We start from the raw sequence: 23,869 nt of genomic DNA on the forward strand, positions 1-23,869 counted from the left end.
AAGAATTAATAAAATCACGGGGAAGTCATGTAAAACTTTCCCCTGTGTGGATCTTATTTTGTTATAATAGAATCATATAAAAAAGAAGGAGACAATATTAAGAAAGAAATTGCAGTTTTATTCCCTGTTTAAAAGACAAGAAGTGGGGTATAGTGACAGAAAATAAGAGGGAAAATTCAACTGTGGATAAAGTAATCCAAGATGAGCTTTCTTAAGGTGATGCTCAAGCTGAGTTCGAAAGTATAGGAAGTGACTTCCATCAGAGACACTGTTACGAAAATTATACAAATGACCTTATTTATGAAACGGAGCCTGGAAAATTCCATGGACAGAGGAGTGTGGAGGGCTGCAGGCCATGGGACATGACCCAGCACACACACAACATACTCACAGACTCAGAGAATAAACTTATGCTTGTTAGGCTGGAAGAACTTGGGGAAGAGACAGTTAGGGATTTTGGAGTCGGTATGTACACACTGCAACATTTAAATTCAATAATCAGCAAGGTCTTACTGTAGAGCACCGGGAACTCTGCACAGTGTTACGTGGTAACCTGGGTGAAAGGGGAGTCTGGTGGAGAATGGATGCTTGTGTACATAGGCTGAGCTCTTTGCTTTGCTATCACATGAAACTATCACAACATTGCTTATTGGCTACCCTCCAATATAAAAATAAGTTGTCGGGTTTTTTTAATAAGCCCTGTTACAGCAATTGAAAGTATATAAAAATTAATAAAATTATTTCACTTCAGAGATGAGAGGAGCGATACTTAACACAACTTTAAAATTTTCACAGGAATTTTTATGGCAGTACTATGTTAAAAAAGACTTGTGCCTTCTTGTCTATTCCAGATTTTAATGAGGCAGCTTTTAACCTTTCCATGTTGAGGATGATGTTAGCTGTGCATCTGTCATATATGGACTTTATGATGTCAAGCTACATTGTTTCTATTTCCAGTTTGTTGAGAGTTTTTTATGAAATGATGTTGAACGTCTACACGATCATGGAAAACCCAAGAATAAATTAAGAAAATAATTACACTTACAAGAGCACCAAAAAGAATATTTAGGAATAAATTTAACCAAGGAGACAGTCTTGTAAACTGAAAACTACAAAATGTATCTGAGTGATATTATCAAATACACACATATATGGAAAGATATTTATGATCTGGGATATTTAACAGTATTAAGATGTTGATAATACCTCTACATATTATTAAGATGTTAATAATACCTTCAGATTCAGTGCAATCCTTATCAAAATCCCAGAATAGTTTTTATAGAAGCAGAAAAATTCATACAGAATCTCAAGGACTCCAAACTGCTGAAACAATTTTGAAAGGAAATAGAAAGTTGTAGGTCTCACGCTACCTGATCCTAAAACATATTATACAAAGTTATGGTAATCCCAGCATGACCATTGAAATAAAGATGGACAACATATTAATGGAATCAAATAGATGATCTAGAAATAAAGCTTTATATACATCCTAGATAATTTTTAACAAGAGTGTCAAGAGCATTTAATGGAGAAAGGATAGTATATTGATGCAAAGTGAAAAAGGAAGTCACACAGAAAAACTAATTTTGTATGACTACATTTGATTGAGACACTTAACTAGTCAAGCTTATAGACAGAAAATAGAATGGTAGTTGGATGGTGCTTGGTAAGTGGAAATGGGAAATTTTGTTTAATGATTGTGAAATTACAGTTTGACAAGTTGGAAACATTTTGGAGATGACAACCATAATGTTGGCACAACAATATAAATTAAGGTAGTGACACCTTAAAATTGTTAAAACTGTATATTTTGCTATGTGTATTTGGCCACGATTTTTAAAAGAAATTGAAGAACTCAGGTGACCTCATTAAATGGTTTATGATAAGAACATGAACTATAGCACGAGAGCCCAAACTGTCTGCAAATATTATTGGCTTTAGATACACCTGGGTTTAAGAGGTAAATATGTAAATCTAATGACAAAACAACTAAATTAAAATCTCTATTATTTAATAATTTTATTTTTTAATGTATTTATTTACTTCAATTGGAGGACAATTCTTTTACGATATTGTGATAGCCTCTGCTGCATACTTGTGTCCCCTCCCTCCGGAACCCCCACCCTCTCCCCCCATCCATCCAGGTTCACACAGAGCACTGGCTTGGGTTCCCTGTGTCATACATCAAACTCCCTCTGGTTATCATTTTACATATGGTAAGGTATGTGTCTCAATGCTGTTCTCTCAAGTCATCCCGCTCGTTCCTTCTTCCACTGAGTCCAAACATCCGTTCTTTATGACTGTCTCCATTGCTGCCCTTCACACAGGACCATCAGTACTATCTTTCTAGATTCCATATATATACTTTATTTTTTTTTTTTTTTTTTTTTTTTAATATTATTTTATTAGTTGGAGGCCAATCACTTTACAACATTTCAGTGGGTTTTGTCATACATTGACATGAATCAGCCATATAGTTACATGTATTCCCCATCCCGATCCCCCCTCCCACCTCCCTCCCCACCCGACTCCTCAGGGTTCTCCCAGTGCACCAGGCCCGAGCACCTGACTCATGTATCCCACCTGGGCTGGTGGTCCGTTTCACCATAGATAATATACATGCTGTTCTTTCAAAACATCCCACCCTCACGTTCTCCCCCAGAGTTCAAAAGTCTGTTCTGTATTTCTGTGTCTCTTTTTCTGTTTTGCATATAGGGTTATCGCCACCATCTATCTAAATTCCGTATATATGTGTTAGTATACTGTAATGTTCTTTATCTTTCTGACTTACTTCACTCTGTATAATGGGCTCCAGTTTCATCCATCTCATTAGAACTGATTCAAATGAATTCTTTTTAACGGCTGAGTAATATTCCATGGTGTATATGTACCACAGCTTCCTTATCCATTCATCTGCTGATGGCCATCTAGGTTGCTTCCATGTCCTGGCTATTATAAACAGTGCTGCGATGAACATTGGGGTGCACGTGTCTCTTTCAGATCTGGTTTCCTCAGTGTGTATGCCCAGAAGTGGTATTGCTGGGTCATATGGCAGTTCTATTTCCAGTTTTTTAAGAAATCTCCACACTGTTTTCCATAGTGGCTGTACTAGTTTGCATTCCCACCAACAGTGTAAGAGGGTTCCCTTTTCTCCACACCCTCTCCAGCATTTATTGCTTGTAGACTTTTGGATAGCAGCCATCCTGACTGGCGTGTAATGGTACCTCATTGTGGTTTTGATTTGCATTTCTCTGATGATGAGTGATGTTGAGCATCTTTTCATGTGTTTGTTAGCCATCTGTATGTCTTCTTTGGAGAAATGTCTGTTTAGTTCTTTGGCCCATTTTTTGATTGGGTCGTTTATTTTTCTGGAATTGAGCTTCAGGAGTTGCTTGTATATTTTTGAGATTAATCCTTTGTCTGTTTCCTCATTTGTTATTATTTTCTCCCAATCTGAGGGCTGTCTTTTCACCTTACTTATAGTTTCCTTTGTTGTGCAAAAGCTTTTAATTTTCATTAAGTCCCATTTGTTTATTTTTGCTTTTATTTCCAATATTCTGGGAGGTGGGTCATAGAAGATCTTGCTGTGATTTATGTCGGAGAGTGTTTTGCCTATGTTCTCCTCTAGGAGTTTTATAGTTTCTGGTCTTACATTTAGATCTTTAATCCATTTTGAGTTTATTTTTGTGTATGGTGTTAGGAAGTGTTCTAGTTTCATTCTTTTACAAGTGGTTAACCAGTTTTCCCAGCACCACTTGTTAAAGAGATTGTCTTTTTTCCATTGTATATCCTTGCCTCCTTTGTCAAAGATAAGCTGTCCATAGGTTCGTGGATTTATCTCTGGGCTTTCTATTCTGTTCCATTGATCTATATTTCTGTCTTTGTGCCAGTACCATACTGTCTTGATGACTGTGGCTTTGTAGTAGAGTCTGAAGTCAGGCAGGTTGATTCCTCCAGTTCCATTCTTCTTTCTCAAGATTACTTTGGCTATTCGAGGTTTTTTGTATTTCCATACAAATTGTGAAATTATTTGTTCTAATTCTGTGAAAAATACCGTTGGTAGCTTGATAGGGATTGCATTGAATCTATAGATTGCTTTGGGTAGAATAGCCATTTTGACAATATTGATTCTTCCAATCCATGAACACGGTATGTTTCTCCAACTGTTTGTGTCCTCTTTGATTTCTTTCATCAGTGTTTTATAGTTTTCTATGTATAGGTCTTTTGTTTCTTTAGGTAGATATACTCCTAAGTATTTTATTCTTTTTGTTGCAATGGTGAATGGTATTGTTTCCTTAATTTCTCTTTCTGTTTTTTCATTGTTAGTGTATAGGAATGCAAGGGATTTCTGTGTGTTAATTTTATATCCTGCAACTTTACTATATTCATTAATTAGCTCTAGTAATTTTCTGGTAGAGTCTTTAGGGTTTTCTATGTAGAGGATCATGTCATCTGCAAACAGCAAGAGTTTCACTTCTTCTTTTCCTATCTGGATTCCTTTTATGTCTTTTTCTGCTCTGATTGCTGTGGCCAAAACTTCCAACACTATGTTGAATAGTAGTGGTGAGAGTGGGCATCCTTGTCTTGTTCCTGATTTCAGAGGAAATGGGGGAGGAGCCAAGATGGCGGAGGAGTAGGACGGAGAGACCACTTTCTCTCCTAGAAATTCATCAAAAAAATAACTGAACGCAGAGCAAACTTCACAAAACAACTTCTGATCGCTAGCTGAGGTCATCAGGCGCCCAGAAAAGCAGCCCATTGTCTTCGAAAGGAGGTAGGACAAAATATAAAAGATAAAAAGCGAAACAAAAGAGCTAAGGAGGGAGATCCGTCCCGGGAAGGGACTTAATAGAGGACGTTCCCAGACACCGGGAAACCCTCGCTCTGGCGGGCCTGGGGGAAGTGTTGGAATCTCAAGAGTTTGAATCTGACTGGGAGGGATACAATAAATAAAACCCACAGATTAAGAGCCTAAAAGCAACTCCCAGCAGAAAAGTACCCCAGACGCCCGCATCCGCCACCAGCAAGTGGGGACGGAACGGAGAGGAGCGGGCGGCATTACTTGGGGCTGGATCCGGGCCTGAGCACCCTGAGGACAATCAGAGGGAGCTTTTGTGAGTTGCCAACTTGAACTGTGGGACAGCAAAAGAGACAGAAAATTAACCGGCCCGAACACACTGCCGGCCGTTCGCAGAACAAAGGGACCGAGATTCTGGGCGGCCGAAGCCCGCCGGGAGGGTCGCGGCGAGACGGAGGGCGCGGGCGCCTGACCGGCGCGGGCGGGAACTGCGGCTGGGGACACGGAGGGCAGAGGGCGCGCGCTCCCGACTGGCGCCGGCGGGGACTGAGACTGGGACCGCGCGGGGCAGAGGACGCGCCGCACCCGGGGAGAGAGCGCCCGTCAAGCGCCTGGCTGCCTGGGCCGCTCGGGCGGCGTGGGGACGGAGCGCGGGCCCGGCTTTGTGTGCCGCGCTTTTGTGAATCGCCCGAGGGCTGGAGCCGCGCGCAGCGTGGCGCGCGCTTCAGACGGAGCAGCCCGGAGCCATATATATACTTTAATACATGATAGCTATTCTGCCTTACGTCACTCTTATAATGGGCTTTAGGTTAATCCACCTCATTAGAACTGACTTAAATGCGTTCCTTTTTGTAACTGAGTGATTATTCTGTTGGGCATATATACTACAACTTTCTTATCCATTCATCTGCCAATGGACATCTAGGAATCCAATGACAAAACTAGTAAATTAAATTTCTGCTTTTTAATAATAAATGTCTATTTTATATTGGATTGTAGCTGACCAACAATATCAGCTTCAGGTGGTCAGCAGAGTGAGGGAGCTATGCGTGTATGTGTACCTATTCTCTTTCAATTCTTTTCCCAGTTGGGTTATTACAGGATGCTGAATAGAGTTCCCTGTGCTGTATATGGTAGATCCTTGTTGGTTATCAATTTTAAATATACTAGTGTGTATTGTCAATACCCAAGTGTTACATAATCAACTCAACCAACATTGAGCATCTACCATAGGCCAGGCATTGTTCTAAATACTCAGGATTCACCAATAAACAAAGCAGACCAGATAAAGGGAGAGTTTGGAGTCTCAAAATCAGATTTTAGGTGCAAGACAGCAAATATTTTTGAAGTACTTTGTGATCCTCCAGTATAGTTCAGATTGATTGATTATGCAGGGGAAGAGGGTATTTTATAATGTGAAAATTCCTCCCTACAAAGCAGTGGGAATATACACCCAGATTACACACCACAGATTGGACTTCGACTCCACTCTGCAGAGACATCAAAGTGACTGATGAAACACTGGGTGAGATGGGTTTACACTCAGAGTGGCAGGGAATAATTATGCTACATGGAAGCGTGATGACTTAAATAGAAACTGTAATGAGTCATAATAAAATAAACATTTGCATTTCAAAACATTTTAGAACTGTATTATCGCAAACTCTTTTTTTCAATATTCCTTGCCTAGGTTTTTTGTTTGTTTGTTTGTTATTGGTGTGGTTTTCTTATGTGTGCGGCTGTGTGGTGTAGCCTCTGGGATTCCAGTTCTCCCAGCAGGGCCTGAACACAGGCCCGTGGCAATGAAAGCATGTACTCCCAACTTCTGGACTGGCAGGGAATCCAAACTCTAATTCTGACAGAAAATAAAATTTAGCTCCCAACTGGGTAATACATAAAACTAAGTACAATTTTATAATGGCAAACAATTCTCTATCTGGAACTCACCTCTGAGTAGCTATATGTCAAAATCAGCATGCTTTTGTTAAGTAGTGTGCGGTTGTCTTCAATCACAAAATTCTATTTTCTCTTTACCATTTTAAAGACGAACTCACTTTTTATTACTATGATCTTTGCCTAAAGTCACTTTTTCATCCCAGACTTCCTCCTGAGGGTGAAGTGTAAGTTTAAAAAGGGACGTATGATGATATAAAATGCACCCAAGGCTTGTGGACAAATGCACAAATAAGCAGGACACAAACACTAAGGCGACCACAGTGATGGGAGACACGGGTGGGGAGGACTCCGTATGGAGCAAACTGTTATTAGCAGCACGGCTGTACAATAATGATCTTTAATTGCAATGATCATAAACTCTTTGAAGAAAGAGGATTCTTTTCCTTTTAAAGAAAAAATTTTAAATCAGAATCAAATTTTAAAATGACTTCTGCACTCTAAGGAAATGGAACCTGCTGTCAAATGACTCACTTCATGGTAGATGATGCACTTATTTAATATGAGATATGATGTTTCTTCTCCACAGCTTCTTCATAGCATAAGTTAGCTCAGAACTTCTTAGACTGTAGATTAATGGGTTCAGCATGGGGGTTATGATGGTGAAAAACACGCTCAATAATTTATCAATGGGGAAGGTCTTAGCAGGTCTCACATACATGAAAATGCACGGAACAAAGAAGCAGACAACCACGGTGATGTGGGAGCCACAGGTCTGGAGGGCTTTCCACCTCCCTTCCTGACTCAGGTTCTTCAGAGACTGCAGGATGACTCCGTAGGAGACGAGTAAGCAGAAACACAAGAGTGCAGATCAGTCCTCCATTGGCCAACACTAAGATGCCGATGATATAGGTGTCAGTACAGACGAGTTCCAATAAGGCGTACATGTCACATGTATAGTGATCGATGACATTGGGGCCACAGAATGGGAGCCCATAAACAGTGCCAAGTTGAATCACTGAGTGCAAGAAACCTCCAACCCAGGACAGCACCAGCAGCACAACACACACCCTCTGCCTCATGATCACCAGATAATGCAAGGGCTTACAGATGGCCACATAGCGGTCATAGGCCATCACCAGCAGAAGGAAGACCCCGGATCCAGCAAAAAGGTGCTCTGTAAACAGCTGGGTCATACAAGATTCAAAGGATATGTTTTTTTCCCCAAATAACAACTCTGAAATCAATCTGGGAGTGATAGAAGTGGAGTAAGTGGCATCCATACATGATAAGCTAGCAAGAAAAAAGTACATCGGTGAGTTCAGAGTCTCACTGACAGCTATAGTCACTATAATAAGAAGGTTGCCCACCAGAGTCAAAAGGTAGATGAACAGGAACAAAACGAAAAGGACTTTCTGCTCCTTTGGATTCTGTGTGAGACCCAGAAGGACAAAGAAGGTTACATTGTTTCTTGATTCCATCTAATCTGGACAGAAGCTGACTTCACATATTAAAGCAGGTTACTTAAAAAAAAAAAAAAAAAAAAAAGCAAGAGGGATAACACTTAAAGGGGAAAAATGCTCAAATGTATAAGAATTTTTTTAATTCATTCATTCATTGGAAGAACGTCAATACAACACCTATTTGTGTCTAATGTGTCATAGAAATTTTGATTGCGAAGTTGAATAAGGGTTAGTTTATTTTGTTTGTTTGTTGTTTAACCTCAGTGATATGACACAGAACCAAAAAATAATAATTCCTGAGACCTGTATGAAGTTCCATTAAATTCACAGAGTCCTGAGGAGTCAGAATATAGGAGTATATCAAGTGAGTATCACAGAAGACTTTCAAGAGGAAGGAATGCTTCAGCTGGATGTAAAAAATAATTGAGAGTATAAAGAAATAAAGAAAGCTATGAAAAGGTGCAGCATTTATAAAGACACAAACTATAATACATGAAATATTCAATATAATACACATAGCCAGTGTGGGTAGATGAATGTGTGAATAGATGAATTCCTTATCCTGAATTGTCTCTAACCTCACTGACACTTCTTTGGTCTGTAGGTGGATATTTCCCTTTTTTGATCAATAAATTAGACAGCAGAAGTCTAATTTTGTATCTCAAGTCCTTACCTTTGCCCTAAATTTCAAATGTTTATTTGGAATATCTCTAGGTTTGAAATCCAACTGAATAGCAATTTGATATTTATAAAACATAACTTCTAAACTTTCCACAATAAATTGAGCATTTTCTAAATAAAATTTAAAGAGCATTCTTTATTTATCTTGTTAAATACTATAATTTTCATGTTAGTGTTCAGAAACAAAATTTCAGTGCTCTTTACTCATTTGTCACTCTCATGAAACTTACATAAATCCTACTAACTCTACTTTAAGAATATATCACAAATTTGATTATTCCCTACTTCTTAATTTCTTCCTGTTCCAAGGTAACAGTGGCCTCCTAAATCTCTCCACATTTATACTGGCCTCAAAAGTCAGTTCTCTTGCTGCAGCACAAACTATCCTTTTTAACCTTCTTCTGATAACATCACTCTACTTCTCCAAACTCCTACCATATTTCAATCACTCACTCATTGTTTAATATAACACATTTAATATTTACAGTAGCAAGAGCCATAATCCTTATTTCACAAGTGAAGAACTTAAGGTTCAGAATATCTAATTCATTTTCTCAAGTACACACTTTTAAGTCATATACCTAGAATTGAATTTGTCTGATTGATTTTAAAGTCACTTATTTTCTTATATAATAAAGAAAGTCTCACAACTGTGAGCTTGGTACCAACTATTTAATGTTAGTCTTACCTTCTGGAGGCTTGTTCAGAACCTGAAGAATAACCTGAAGTTACTCATCAACACTTGGAATTATTTTTCATCCAGTTTGACAAAGAGGACAAAAGCCCACTTTTTTTCTTGAGCATATAGTTTATTTGACTGTCTGTCCATTTGCTTCATGGAGTCTTCTGATTATTCAGGTCATTTTTAACTGCAAATGTAGATTATCTGAAAGCAATTCCATGGTGCACACTGGAAAACAAGTTTATTGCATTAGGAAATATATCAAAATGACCAGCCAATACTACATACACATAGAATAAATCAACTAGTTATTTGGCAGGGAAATTTTTCACAGGTAATTTCCTTCATCCTAACTTCAAAAATACAAATCGCATTTGACTGTTCAGTTCTTTTCACTCTGTCATATTAACATGACCAAACTAGTTGAGATTTTGAAAGACATTCCTGTGATTCTTTTTAAGTCATGCTATCAGTCTAAGAATGGACCTCCTTAAATTTTTATGGCAGCTGCTAAGCGAATAGCATTTTCTTCCTATTAGGGGTGAAGGTCACAGGATATTTCATCCCTTCCAGCTGCAATTATCACTGGGTCTTGGAATGTGTCCAAGGCTGATTCTTGTTTAATTAATTCACTGGGATTTTCCTCAAAGGTTTTCAAGAACATCTATAGGGGGTTCATCGAAAAACCAAGAGAGTTCCAGAAAAACATCTATGTCTGCTTTATTGACTATGCCAAAGCCATTGACTGTGTGGATCACAATAAACTGTGGAAAATTCTGAAATAGATGGGAATATTAGACCACCTGACCTGGCTCTTGAGAAACCTGGATGCAGGTCAGGAAGCAACAGTTAGAACTGGACATGGAACAGACTGGTTCCAAATAGGAAAAGAAGTACGTCAAGGCTATATATTGTAACCCTGGCTATTTAACTTATATGCAGAGTACATCATGAGAAATGCTGGGCTGGAGGAAGCATAAGCTGGAATCAAGATTTCCGGGAGAAATATCAATAACCTCAGATAGGCAGATGACACCACCCTTATGGCAGAAAGTGAAGAAGAACTAAAGAGACTCTTGAAGAAAGTGAAAGAGGAGAGTGAAAAAGTTGGCTTAAAGCTCAACATTCAGAAAACTAAGATCATGGCATCTGGTCCCATCATTTCATGGCAAATAGAAGGGGAAACAGTGTCAGACTTTATTTTGGGGGGCTCAAAAATCATTGCAGATGGTGTTTGCAGCCATGAAATTAAAAGACGCTTAATCCTTGGAAGGAAAGTTATGACCAACCTAGACAGCGTATTAAAAAGCAGAGACATTATTTGTCAACAAACGTTTGTGTAGTTAAGGCTATGATTTTTCCCGTAGTCTTATATGGATGTGAGAGTTGGACTATAAAGAAAGCTGAGCACCGAAGAATTGATTCTTTTGAACTATGGTGTTGGAGAAGACTCCTGAGAGTCCCTTGGAGTGCAAGGAGATCCAACCAGTTCATCCTAGAGAAGATCAGTCCTGGCTGTTCATTGGAAGGAGTGATGTTGAAGCTGAAACTCCAATACTTGATGCAATCAGGTCACCTGATGTGAAGAGTTGACTCACTGGAAAAGACCCTGATGCTGGGAAAGATTGAGGGCAGGAGGAGAAGGGACGACAGAGGATGAGATGGTTGGATGGCATCACCAACTCAGATCGACATGAGTTTGGGTAAACTTTGGGAGTTGTTGATGGACAGGGAGGCCTGGGGTGCTGCAGTTCATTTGGTCGCAAAGAGTCGGACGCCTGAGTGGCTGAACAGAACTGAACTGATGGGGGCTTTCCTGTTGGCTAAGTGATGAGGAATTCACTTGCCAATGCATAAGATGCAGGTTTGTCCCCTGGTGTTGTTTATGATATGAACATGAACTATATAGCACGATAGCCAAAGTGCCTGAAAATATCATTAGCTTTAGATACACTTGAGTTTAAGAGGTAAATATGTCAACTAATGACAAAACAACTAAATTAAAATCTTTATTTTTTTAATAATTTCATTTTTTAATTTATTTATTTACTTCAATTGGAGGAAAATTATTTTACATTATTGTGATAGCCTCTGGTGCATACTTGAATCCCGCAACCTCTCCCTTCCCATCCCACCCTTCCAGCTTGGCACAGAGCACTGGCTTGGGTTCCCTGTGTCACACATCAAACTCCCTCTGGTCATCTGTTTTACATATGGTAAGGTATGCGTTTCAATGTGATTCTCTCAAATCATCATCCTCTCTCCTTCCACTGCATCCAAACATCTGTTCTCTATGACTGTCTCCTTTGCTGCCCTTCACATAGGATCATCAGTACTATCTTTCTAGATTCCATATATATACTTCAATACACAATATCTATTTCTGGCTTACGTCAGTCTTATAATGGGCTCTAGGTTAATCCACCTCATTAGAACTGACTTAAATGTGTTCCTTTTTATAACTGAGTAATTACTCTGTCGGGCATATATACTACAACTTTCTTATCCATTCATCTGCCAATGGACATCTAGAAATCCAATGACAAAATTAGTAAATTAATTTTCTGCTTTTTAATAATCAATGTCTATTTTATATTGGATTGTAGCTGACCAACAATATCAGCGTCAGGTGGTCAGCAGAGTGAGGGAGCTATGCGTGTATGTGTACCTATTCTCTTTCAATTCTTTTCCCAGTTAGGTTATTATAGGATGCTGAATAGAGTTCCCTGTGCTATATATGGTAGATCCTTGTTGGTTATCAATTTTAAATATACTAGTGTGTATTATCAATATCCAAGTATTACATAATCTACTCAACCAACATTGAGTATCTACCATAGGCCAGGCATTGTTCTAAATACTCAGGATTCATCAATAAACAAAGCAGACCAGATAAAGAGAGAGTTTGGAGTCTCAAAATCAGATTTTAGGTGCAAGATAGCAAACATTTTTGAAGTACTTTGTGATCCTCCAGAATAGTTCAGATTGATTGACTATGCAGGGGAAGAGGGTATTTTACAATGTGAAACTTCCTCCCTACAAAGCAGTGGGAATATACACCCAGATTACACACCACAGATCAGACTTCGACTCCAGTCTGCAGAGACACCAAAGTGACTGGTGAAACACTGGGTGAGATGGGTTTACGCTCAGAGTGGCAGGGAATAATTATGCTACATGGAAGCGTGATGACTTAAATAGAAACTGTAATGTGTCATAATAAAATAAACATTTGCATTTCAAAAAATTTTAGAACTGTATTATCATAAACTCTTTTTTTCAATATTCTTTGCCTAGGTTTTTTGCTTGTTTGTTTGCTTGATTATTATTGGTGTGGATTTTTTATGTGTGCGGCTGTGTGGTGTAGCCTCTGGGATTCCAGTTCTCCCAGCAGGGCCTGAACACAGGCCCATGGCAATGAAAGTATGTAGTCCCCACTTCTGGACTGGCAGGGAATCCAAACTCTAACAAATTCTGACAGTAAATAAAATTTAGCTACCAACTGGGTAATACAAAAAACTAAGTACAATTTTATAATGGCAAATAATTCTCTATCTGGAACTTGCCTCTGTGTGGCCATATGTCAAAATCAGCATGGTTTTGTTAGGTAGGGTGCAATTGTCTTCAATCAAAAACAGAGAAAATTATATTTTCTCTTTTCCATTTTAAAGACAAACTCACTTTTTATTACTATGATCTTTTCCCAAAGTCACTTTTTCATCCTAGAATTTCCTCATAGAATTTTCATATTTAAATTTCTGATCATGAAGCGTAAGTTTAATAAAGGACTTATTATGATATAAAATGCACCCAAGCCTTGCGGACAAATGCACAAATAAGCAGGACACAAACACTAAGGTGACCACAGTGATGGGAGACACGGGTGGGGAGGAACTGTATGGAGCAAACTGTTCTTAATAGCAGAACTATATAATATTAAACTTTAATTGCAATGATCATAAACTCTTTGAAAAAAGAGGATTTTTCTCTTTTTAAAGAAAACATTTTAAATCAAATTCAAATTTTAAAATGACTTCTGCACTCTAAGGAAATGGAACCTGCTGTCAAATGACTCACTTCATGGTAGATGATGCACTTATTTAATATGAGATATGATGTTTCTTCTCCACAGCTTCTTCATAGCATAAGTGAGCTCAGAACTTCTTAGACTGTAGATTAATGGGTTCAGCATGGGGGTTATGATGGTGAAAAACACGCTCAATAATTTGTCAAGGGGGAACGTCTTAGCGGGTCTCACATACATGAAAATGCAGGGAACAAAGAAGCAGACAACCACGGTGATGTGGGAGCCACAGGTCTGGAGGGCTTTCCACCTCCCTTCCTGACTCAGGTTCTTCAGAGAGTGCAGGATGACTCCGTAGGAGACGAGTAAGAGCAGAAACACAACAGTGCAGATCAGTCCTCCATTGGCCAACACTAAGATGCCGATGATATAGGTGTCAGCACAGACGAGTTCCAGTAAGGGATACATGTCACACATATAGTGATCAATGACATTGGGACCACAGAATGGGAGCCCGTAAATAGTACTAAGTTGAATCACTGAGTGCAGAAAACCTCCAACCCAGGACAGCACCAGCAGTAAAACACACACCCTCTGCCTCATGATCACCAGATAATGCAAGGGCTTACAGATGGCCACATAGCGGTCATAGGCCATCACCAGCAGAAGGAAGACCCCGGATCCAGCAAAAAGGTGCTCTGTAAACAGCTGGGTCATACAGGATTCAAAGGATATGTTTTTTTCCCCAAATAACAACTCTGAAATCAATCTGGGAGTGATAGAAGTGGAGTAAGTGGCATCCATACATGATAAGCTAGCAAGAAAAAAGTACATCGGTGAGTTCAGGGTCTTACTGACAGCTATAGTCACTATAATAAGAAGGTTGCCCACCAGAGTCAAAAGGTAGATGAACAGGAACAAAACGAAAAGGACTTTCTGCTCCTTTGGATTCTGTGTGAGACCCAGAAGGACAAAGTAGGTTACGTTGTTTCCTGATTCCATCTAATCTGGACAGGAGCTGATGTCACATACTAAAGCAGTTTACTTTAAAAAAAAAAAGGGGGGGGGGATAACACTTAAAGGGGAAAAAAGCTCAAATGTACAAGAATTTTTTTAAATTTATCCATTCATTGTAAGAACGTCAATAGAACATCTATTTGTGTCTAATGTGTCATAGAAATTTTGATTACCAAGTTGAATAAGGCTGAGTTTTTTTGTTTGTTTGTTGTTTAACCTCAGTGATATGACACAGAACCAAAAAAAAACCAAACAATTCCTGACACCTGTATGAAGTTAAATTCACACATTAAATTCACAGAGTCCTGAGGAGTCAGAATATAGGAGTATATCAAGTGAGTATCACAGAAGACTTTCAAGAGGAAGGAATGCTTCAGCTGAATGTAAAAAATAATTGAGAGTATAAAGAAATAAAGAAAGCTATGAAAAGGTGCAGCATTTATAAAGACACAAACTATAATACATGAAACACTCAAAGTAATACACATAATCAGTGTGGGTAGATGAATGTGTGAATAGATGAATTCCTTATCCTGAATTGTCTCTAACCTCACTGACACTTCTTTGGTCTGTAGGTGGATATTTCCCTTTTTTGATCAATAAATTAGACAGCAGAAGTCTAATTTTGTATCTCAAGTCCTTACCTTTGCCCTAAATTTCAAATGTTTATTTGGAATATCTCTAGTTTTGAAATCCAACTGAATAGCAATTTGATATTTATAAAACATAACTTCTAAACTTTCCACAATAAATTGAGCATTTTCTAAATAAAATTTAAAGAGCATTCTTTATTTATCTTGTTAAATACTATAATTTTCATGTTAGTGTTCAGAAACAAAATTTCAGTGCTCTTTACTCATTTGTCACTCTCATGAAACTTAGATAAATCCTACTAACTCTACTTTAAGCATATATCACAAATTTGATCATTCCCTACTTCTTAATTTCTTCCTGTTCCAAGGTAACAGTGGCCTCCTAAATCTCACCACATTTATACTGGCCTCAAAAGTCAGTTCTCTTGCTGCAGCGCAAACTATCCTTTTTAACCTTCTTCTGATAACATCACTCTACTTCTCCAAACTCCTACAATATTCCAATCACTCACTCATTGTTTAATATAACACATTTTATATTTACAGTAGCAAGAGCCATAATCCTTATTTCACAAGTGAAGAACTTAAGGTTCAGAATATCTAATTCATTTTCTCAAGTACACACTTTTAAGTCATATACCTAGAATTGAATTTGTTTGATTGATTTTAAAGTAATTTATTTTCTTATATAATAAAGAAGGTCTCACAACTGTGAGCTTGGTTCCACAATTTAATGTTAGTCTTACCTTCTGGAGGCTTGTTCAGAACCTGAAGAATAACCTGAAGTTACTCATCAACACTTGGAATTATTTTTCATCCAGTTTGACAAAGAGGACAAAAGCCCACTTTTTTTCTTGAGCATATAGTTTATTTGACTGTCTGTCCATTTGCTTCATGGAGTCTTCTGATTATTCAGGTCATTTTTAACTGCAATGTAGATTATTTGAAAGCAATTCCATGGTGCACACTGGAAAACAAGTTTATTGCATCAGGAAATATATCAAAATGTCCAGTCAATACTACATACACATAGAATAAATCAACTAGTTATTTGGCAGGGAAATATTTCACAAGTAACTTCTTTCCTTCTAACTTCAAAAATACAAATCCCATTTGACTGTTCAGTTCTTTTCACTCTGTCATATTAACATGACCAAACTAGTTGAGATTTTGAAAGACATTCCTGTGATTCTTTTTAAGTCATGCTATAAGTCTAAGGACCTCCTGAAATTTTCATGGCAGTTGCTAAGCGAATAGCATTTTCTTCCTATTAGGGCTATTTCATCCCTTCCAGCTGCAATTATCACTGGGTCTTGGAATGTGTCCAAGGCTGATTCTTGTTTAATTAATTCACTGGGATTTTCCTCAAAGGTTTTCAAGAATATCTATGGGGGTTCATCGAAGAAACAAGAGAGTTCCAGAAAAACATCTATGTCTGCTTTATTGACTATGCCAAAGCCATTGACTGTGTGGATCACAATAAACTGTGGAAAATTCTGAAAGAGATGGGAATACCAGAACACCTGACCTACCTCTTGAGAAGCCTGCATGCAGGTCAGGAAGCAACAGTTAGAAAAACACACTGGTTCCAAATAGGAAAAGAAGTACATCAAGGCTGTATATTGTCACTCTGCTTATTTAACTTATATGCAGAATACATCATGAGATATGCTGGGTTGGAAGAAGCACAAACTGTAATCAAGATTGCCAGGAGAAATATCAATAATTCACATATGCAGATGACAGCACCCTTATGGCAGAAAGTGAAGAAGTACTGAAGGGCCTCTTGATGAAAGTGAGAGAGGAGAGTGAAAAAGTTGGCTTAAAGCTCAACATTCAGAAAACTAAGATCATGGTCTGTGGTCCCATCACTTCATGGCAAATAGATGGGGAAACAGTGGAAACAATGGCTGACTTTATTTTTCTGGCTACAAAATAACTGCAGATGGTGTTTGCAGCCATGAAATTAAAGGATGCTTGCTCCTTGGAAGAAAAGTTATGACCAACCTAGACAGGATATTAAAAAGCAGAGATTATTTGTCAACAAATGTCCATCTAGTCAAGCCTATGGTTTTTCCAGTGGTCATGTTTGCATGTGAGAGTTGGACTATAAAGAAAGCTGAGTGCTGAAGAATTGATGTTTTGAACTGTGGTGTTGGAGAAGACTCTTGAGAGTCCCTTGGACTGCAAGGAGATCCAACCAGTCCATCCTACAAGAGATCAGTCCTGGGTGTTCATTGGAAGGAGTGATGTTGAAGCTGAAACTCCAGTCCTTTGGCCACCTCATGCTGAGAGCTGAGTCATTTGAAAAGACCCTGATGCTGGGAAAGATTGAGGGCAGGAGGAGAAGGGATGACAGAGGATGAGATGTTGGATGGCATCACCGACTCAGTGGACATGGGTTTGGGTAAACTCCGGTAGCATTACATATTCACCTCAACCAACTTTGAGTATCTACCATAGGCCAGGCATTGTTCTAAGTACTCAGGATTCACCAATAAACAAAGTAGATCAGAAAAAGGGAGAGCTTGAAGTCTCAAAATCAGATTTTAGATGCAAGATAGCAAACATTTTTGAAGTATTTTGTGCTTCTCCAGAATAGTTCAGATTGACTGGTTATTTAGGGGAAGAGGGCATTTTATAATCTGAAACTTCCTTCCCTACAAAGCAGTAGGAATATACACTCAGATTACACACTGCAGATTGTACTTCAACTCCACTCTGCAGAGACACCAAAGTGACTGATGAAACATTGGGTGAGATGGGTTTACGCTCAGAGTGGCAGATAATAATTAGGCTACATGGAAGCATGATGACTTAAATAGAAACTGTAATGAGTCATAGTAAAGTAAACATTTGCATTTCAAAAAGTTTTTTGGAACTGTATTATAACAAACTATTTTTTTGTCAATATTCCTTGCCTAGGTTTTTTGTCTGTTTGTTTGTTATTGGTGTGTCTTTTTATGTGTGTGGCTGTGTGGTGTATCTTGAGGGGTTCTAGTTCTTCTATCAGGGCTGAACATAGGCCCTTGGCAATGACAGTGTGTAGTCCCAACCTCTGGACTGGCAGGGAATTTCCAAATCCTAACTAATTCTGACAGTAAATAAAAGTTAACTACCAAAAAGGTAATACATAAAACTAAATATAATTGTATAATGGTAAATAACTTTCTATTTGGAACTTGCCTCTATGGGCCTATATGTCAAAATCAACATCCTTTTAAGTAGTGTAGAGTTGTCTTCAATCATAAAGTTGCATTTTCTCATATAAATCATTGGAACAAAATAGAAAGCCCAGAGATAAATCCATGCACCTATGGACAACTTATCTTTGACAAAGGAGGCAAGACTATACAATGGAGGAAAGACAATTGATTTAACAAGTGGTGCTGGGAAAACTGGTCAGCCACTTGTAAAAGAACGAAACTAGAACACTTTCTAACACCACACACAAAAATAAACTCAAAATGGATTAAAGATATAAACGTAAGACCAGAAACTATAAAACTCCTAGAGGAAACATAGGCAAAAACATCTCTGACATAAACCACAGCAGGATCCTCTATAACCCACCTCCCAGAGTAATGGAAATAAAGGCAAAAATAAACAAATGGGACCTAATGAAACTTAAAAGCTTTTGCACAATGAAGGAAACTATAAGCAAGGTGAAAAGACAGTCTTCAGAATGGGAAAAAATAATAGCAAAAGACACAACTGACAAAGAATTAATCTCAAAAATATACAAGTAGTTCATGCAGTTCCATACCAGAAAAATAAACGACCCTATCAAAAAACTGGGCCAAAGAGCTAAGCAGACATTTCTCCAAAGAAGACATACAGATGGCTAACAAACACATGAAAAGATGTTCAGCATCATTCATTGTCAGAGAAATGCAAATCAAAACCACAGTGAGGTACCATCTCATGCCCGTCAGAATGGCTGCTATCAAAAAGTCTACAAACAATAAATGCTGGAGAGGGTGTGGAGAAAAGGGAACCCTCTTACACTGTTGGTGGGAATGCAACCTAGTACAGCCGCTATGGAGAACAGTTTGGATATTCCTTAAAAAACTGGAAATAGAACTGCCATATGACCTAGCAATCCCACTGCTGGACATACACACTGAGGAAATCAGAATTGAAAGAGACGCATGTACACCAATATTCATCACAGCACTGTTTACAATAGCTAGCACATGGAAGCAACCGAGATGTCCACTGACAGACAAATGGATAAGAAAGCTGTGGTATGTATACACAATAGAATACTACTCAGCTATTAAAAAGAGTGCATTTGAATCAGTTCTAATGAGGTGGATGAAACTGGAGGCTATTATACAGAGTGAAGTAAGTCAGAAACAAAAACACCAATACAATATATTGATATATATATATATATATATATATATGGAATTTAGAAAGATGGTAATAATGACCCTATATGCAAGACAGCAAAAGAGATGCAGATGTAAAGAACAGAATTTTGGACTCTGTGGGAGAAAGCGAGGGTGGGATGATTTGAGAGAATAGCATTGAAACATGTATATCATCATATGTGAAATAGATCATCAGTCTAGGTTCGATGCATGAGACAGGGTGCTCAGGGCTGGTGCACTGGGAAGACCCTGAGGGATGGGATGGGGAGGGAGGTGGGAGGGTGTTCACGATGGGGAACACATGTAAATCCATGGCTGATTCATGTCAAGGTATGGCAAAAACCACTACAATATTGTAAAGTAATTAGCTATCAATTAAAATAAGTAAATATATTAAAAAAATAAAAATTGTATTTTCTCTTTTCCATTTTAAAGACAAACTCACTTTTTATTGCTATGATTATTTCCCAAAGTCACTTTATCATCCCAGAACTTCCTCATAGCATTTTCACGTCTAAATTTCTGAGCTTGAAGTTTAAGAAGTTTAACAAAAGCCTTCTCATGATATAAAATGTACCCAAGCCTTGGATACAAATACACGAATAAACAGAGCTTGAAAACTAAGATGACCGTAGTGATGTGAGAGACACAGGTGGAGAGAACTTTGCATCTCCCCTCCAAGCTGTGTCTCTAGGGAGGACAAGATAACCAGCTAAGAGACCAACAAGGGAAATTGTTTTAATGGATAAATGAACCAATGATTGGCATCAACAGAGTTCAAGGATGTGAATTCCATGCAGACAAGTTTCAACAAAGTGTTTAAGGCACACAGGAATGGTCTTTGTCATTGAACCACAGACAGGCAGCCACACTATGAAGATCTGTGTGGTTGCAAGTACAGCCTTCCCATTCCTATTACTTGAAAAAGGAAGCCACATCCCTGTCACTCATGATGGTTTCACAGGACAGGGTTTTGCGGATGGTCACATAGTGCTCACTGGCAACCAGTATGGACAAGAAGATCTCAGGAGCAAAAGATGCTCAGCAAAGACATTAGTCCTGGACTTCCTGGAGGAGATGATTTTTTTCTTACAGCAAGTGTCAATTGGTATTTCAGATGTCATAGATGAAGAACAGCAGATGTCCACAAGGGACAGAAATACAAGCAGGAACTGTAATTCCTGCTTTACCCAAATTTACAAAAGGTGACTTTTAACTGAAAACATCTTTTCATACCTGGGTCACAGTTTTATACTCTGAAGACATCAACTCCTCTAAAATGACCCTTCTTAAAATGAAACTTAATGAAAATAATAACTGAATATTATTTGTGACTAAACTATTTTAAATTTATCTTAACTTCATTTTAAACTCGGAGGAGGCAATGGCAACCCACTCCAGTACTCTTGCCTGGAGAATCCCATGGAGGGAGGAGCATGGTAGGCTGCAGTCCATGGGGTCGCTAAGAGTTAGGCACGACTGAGCGACTTCACTTTCACTTTTCACTTTCATGCATTGGAGAAGGGAATGGCAACCCACTCCAGTATTCTTGCCTGGAGAATCCAAGGGACAGGGGAGCCTGGTGGGCTGCCGTCTATGGGGTCGCACAGAGTCGGACATGAGTGAAACGACTTAGCAGCAGCAGTATTTTAAACTATATTATTAATCTTATTTATATTCAATTTATTATTTTATTTGTAATAATTTGGAACAGAGATATACAAGCCTAGGTATACCTCTGAAAAAGAATAGTAATGAGGGACTGCTAGTCTCTTTACTTATCAAAATGTGTTATATATCATGGCAATTATATTATGTGCCAATCTGCACATGAATTAAGAGATCAATGAAAAAGAATCATGTCTTGAATTATATCCAAATACATAGGACTTCAGGATACAATAGTCAGGATTTTAAATCAATGGCAAAAAGATATTTACATGACCATTTAAAAGAAACCTAAAATTTAGAGAAACAACTAAAAATTGAATCAACATTTATCTCCTATAGCAAAATTAATTCAAGACAAGTCAAAAGTTTCCATATGATATCAAAAATGTTTTAAAAATTAAATACTAAAAAAGAATTGAAGAAGTGTCACAAGTGAAATGAGAAAATTCTTCATAAGCAATATACAAAAAAAACTGAATATATAGTATAAAAATATTACATACAAAAAGCACTCCACATAGGATAAAAATTTAAGAACATACAACCAGAAAGTATTAATTATATATACAATATAAAAGAGATCATTTCTTTAATATATGATCTCATAAAAATAAAAAATTGAATGAAGTAAGACACACACATAAAATATCCACCAAAAAATAATTACAACTCAAGTTAAATGTATTGAATGATGCCCAGTTAAATTATATCAAAAGGGTAGCAAAGTATAAAAATAACTTTAATCAGTTGTTATAACTATTTATCAGGTACTGGTCTCGAAAATATGGACAAATGAATTCTCACTGACAGTGGACAAGACTGTAGTTGTTATATAACCTCCAGAAAAATAGTTTGTCAATAACTATCAATATCAACATTTTAAATGCATATGTTACCTCATCATTGATTCAAATATCAAATCAACAATTTTATGCCTAGGAAATCATATTTGCACATATTCAAACACATATTTATTTGAAAACTGTTTGTCATAAAAAAGTTTAAAAGCACATGAAAAGGAATGGGCATATGAATTTTAATATAAATTTATAAAAAGCATTGTGAGATATGAGAAAGTTAAGGGATATGTTTGAGCTGGTATTGAAATATCTTTAAGATGTGGCATAGTAAAAACAAGTGTGATATACATAGAAAAAGCAAACATATATATGGCAAATAAATTGGCATTTGCAAATATTTTTACTAAATGAAAATTAAGAAAAAAAATTAGACTCTAAGTCTTAGAGTGAAGATTGGAAAATATTGAGAGAAAAAGGAGAAATTTGTTTGACACTTCACCCCATATTATTTGGTTTTATTTATGTTGTTTATTATTATCTATTTTACTTCAATTTTCTTGTAAACACTAACAGTATTAAAGTAAAAAATTTGTGTATAATGCAAGTGAAATATACTAACAAAGAATATATAGAATTAAATATTTTAAATTGTAAACATTAAAAAGTTTACTTAAATTACAAGATGGTAAATAAAAATTATCTTGTCTCTGAAAAAAGAGTAAAAAAGCTAAATGCATAAATTGATTAAAAATCAGTGTTACTATATAATACTTTTCCCACTTAATCATTATTTATTATTAACTCCTTACCATACAGGCATTACACATTTCTAGGTACAGTGATAAAAAAGTAATTATGGGCCTTACATTCTAGTATGGAGGAAACTGTTATTAATAGCACAGCTGTATAATAATGATCTTTAATTGCAATGATCATAAACTCTTTGAAGAAAGAGGATTTTTTCTTTTTAAAGAAAAAATTTTAAATCAGAATCAAATTTTAAAATGACTTCTGCACTCTAAGGAAATGGAACCTGCTGTCAAATGACTCACTTCATGGTAGATGATGCACTTATTTAATATGAGATATGATGTTTCTTCTCCAGAGCTTCTTCATAGCATTAGTCAACTCAGAACTTCTTAGACTATAGATTAATGGGTTCAGCATGGGTGTTATGACAGTGAAAAACACGCTCAATAATTTGTCAATGGGGAAGGTCTTCGCAGGTCTCACATATATGAAAATGCAGGGAACAAATAAGCAGACAACCACGGTGATGTGGGAGCCACAGGTCTGGAGGGCTTTCTGCCTCCCTTCCTGACTCAGGTTCTTCAGAGAGTGCAGGATGACTCCGTAGGAGACGAGTAAGAGCAGAAACACAGCAGTGCAGATCAGTCCTCCATTGGCCAACACTAAGACACCAACGATATAGGTGTCAGTACAGACGAGTTTCAACAAGGGGTACATGTCACACATATAGTGATCAATGACATTGGGGCCACAGAATGGGAGCCCATAAACAGTGCTGAGTTGAGTCACTGAATGCAGAAAACCTCCAACCCAGGACACCACCAGCAGCGCAACACACACCCTCTGCCTCATGATCACCAGATAATGCAAGGGCTTACAGATGGCCACATAGCGGTCATAGGCCATCACCAGCAGAAGGAAGACTCTGAATCCAGCAAAAAAGTGCCCTGTAAAGAGTTGGGTCATACAGGATTCAAAGGATATGTTTTTTCCCCCAAATAACGACTCTGAAATCAATCTGGGAGTTATAGAAGTGGAGTAAGTGACATCCATACATGATAAGCTAGCAAGAAAAAAGTACATCGGTGAGTTCAGAGTCTCACTGACAGCTATAGTCA

At 37.7% G+C, this 23,869-nt stretch overlaps 2 protein-coding genes and 1 pseudogene across 2 annotated transcripts; all 3 read right to left on the reverse strand.

Moving 5' to 3' along the window:
• Positions 1–7,247: 7,247 nt before the first annotated feature.
• LOC136175629 (olfactory receptor 4A47-like) lies at positions 7,248–8,175 on the reverse strand (annotated as a pseudogene).
• Positions 8,176–13,616: 5,441 nt separating this feature from the next.
• LOC136174011 (olfactory receptor 4A47-like) lies at positions 13,617–14,546 on the reverse strand. Its single transcript, XM_065943789.1, has one exon. It carries the CDS (start codon positions 14,544–14,546, stop codon positions 13,617–13,619), a length of 930 nt encoding a protein of 309 aa, XP_065799861.1.
• Positions 14,547–23,072: 8,526 nt separating this feature from the next.
• On the reverse strand, positions 23,073–23,657 carry LOC136175630 (olfactory receptor 4A47-like). The gene has a single exon (XM_065945882.1). The coding sequence runs from the start codon at positions 23,655–23,657 to the stop codon at positions 23,073–23,075; it is 585 nt and encodes a 194-aa protein (XP_065801954.1).
• Between the last annotated feature and the right edge of the window lie 212 nt (positions 23,658–23,869).

This window comes from Muntiacus reevesi, chromosome 9 (assembly GCF_963930625.1).
Source record: "Muntiacus reevesi chromosome 9, mMunRee1.1, whole genome shotgun sequence".
In the NCBI taxonomy this organism is placed as follows: domain Eukaryota; kingdom Metazoa; phylum Chordata; class Mammalia; order Artiodactyla; family Cervidae; genus Muntiacus; species Muntiacus reevesi.

What these genes read in the sequence shown, in the direction of transcription:
- LOC136174011 (XM_065943789.1), bottom strand. Translation starts at nt 14,546, where the DNA reads ATGGAATCAGGAAACAACGTAACCTACTTTGTCCTTCTGGGTCTCACA.
- LOC136175630 (XM_065945882.1), bottom strand. Translation starts at nt 23,657, where the DNA reads ATGGCCTATGACCGCTATGTGGCCATCTGTAAGCCCTTGCATTATCTG.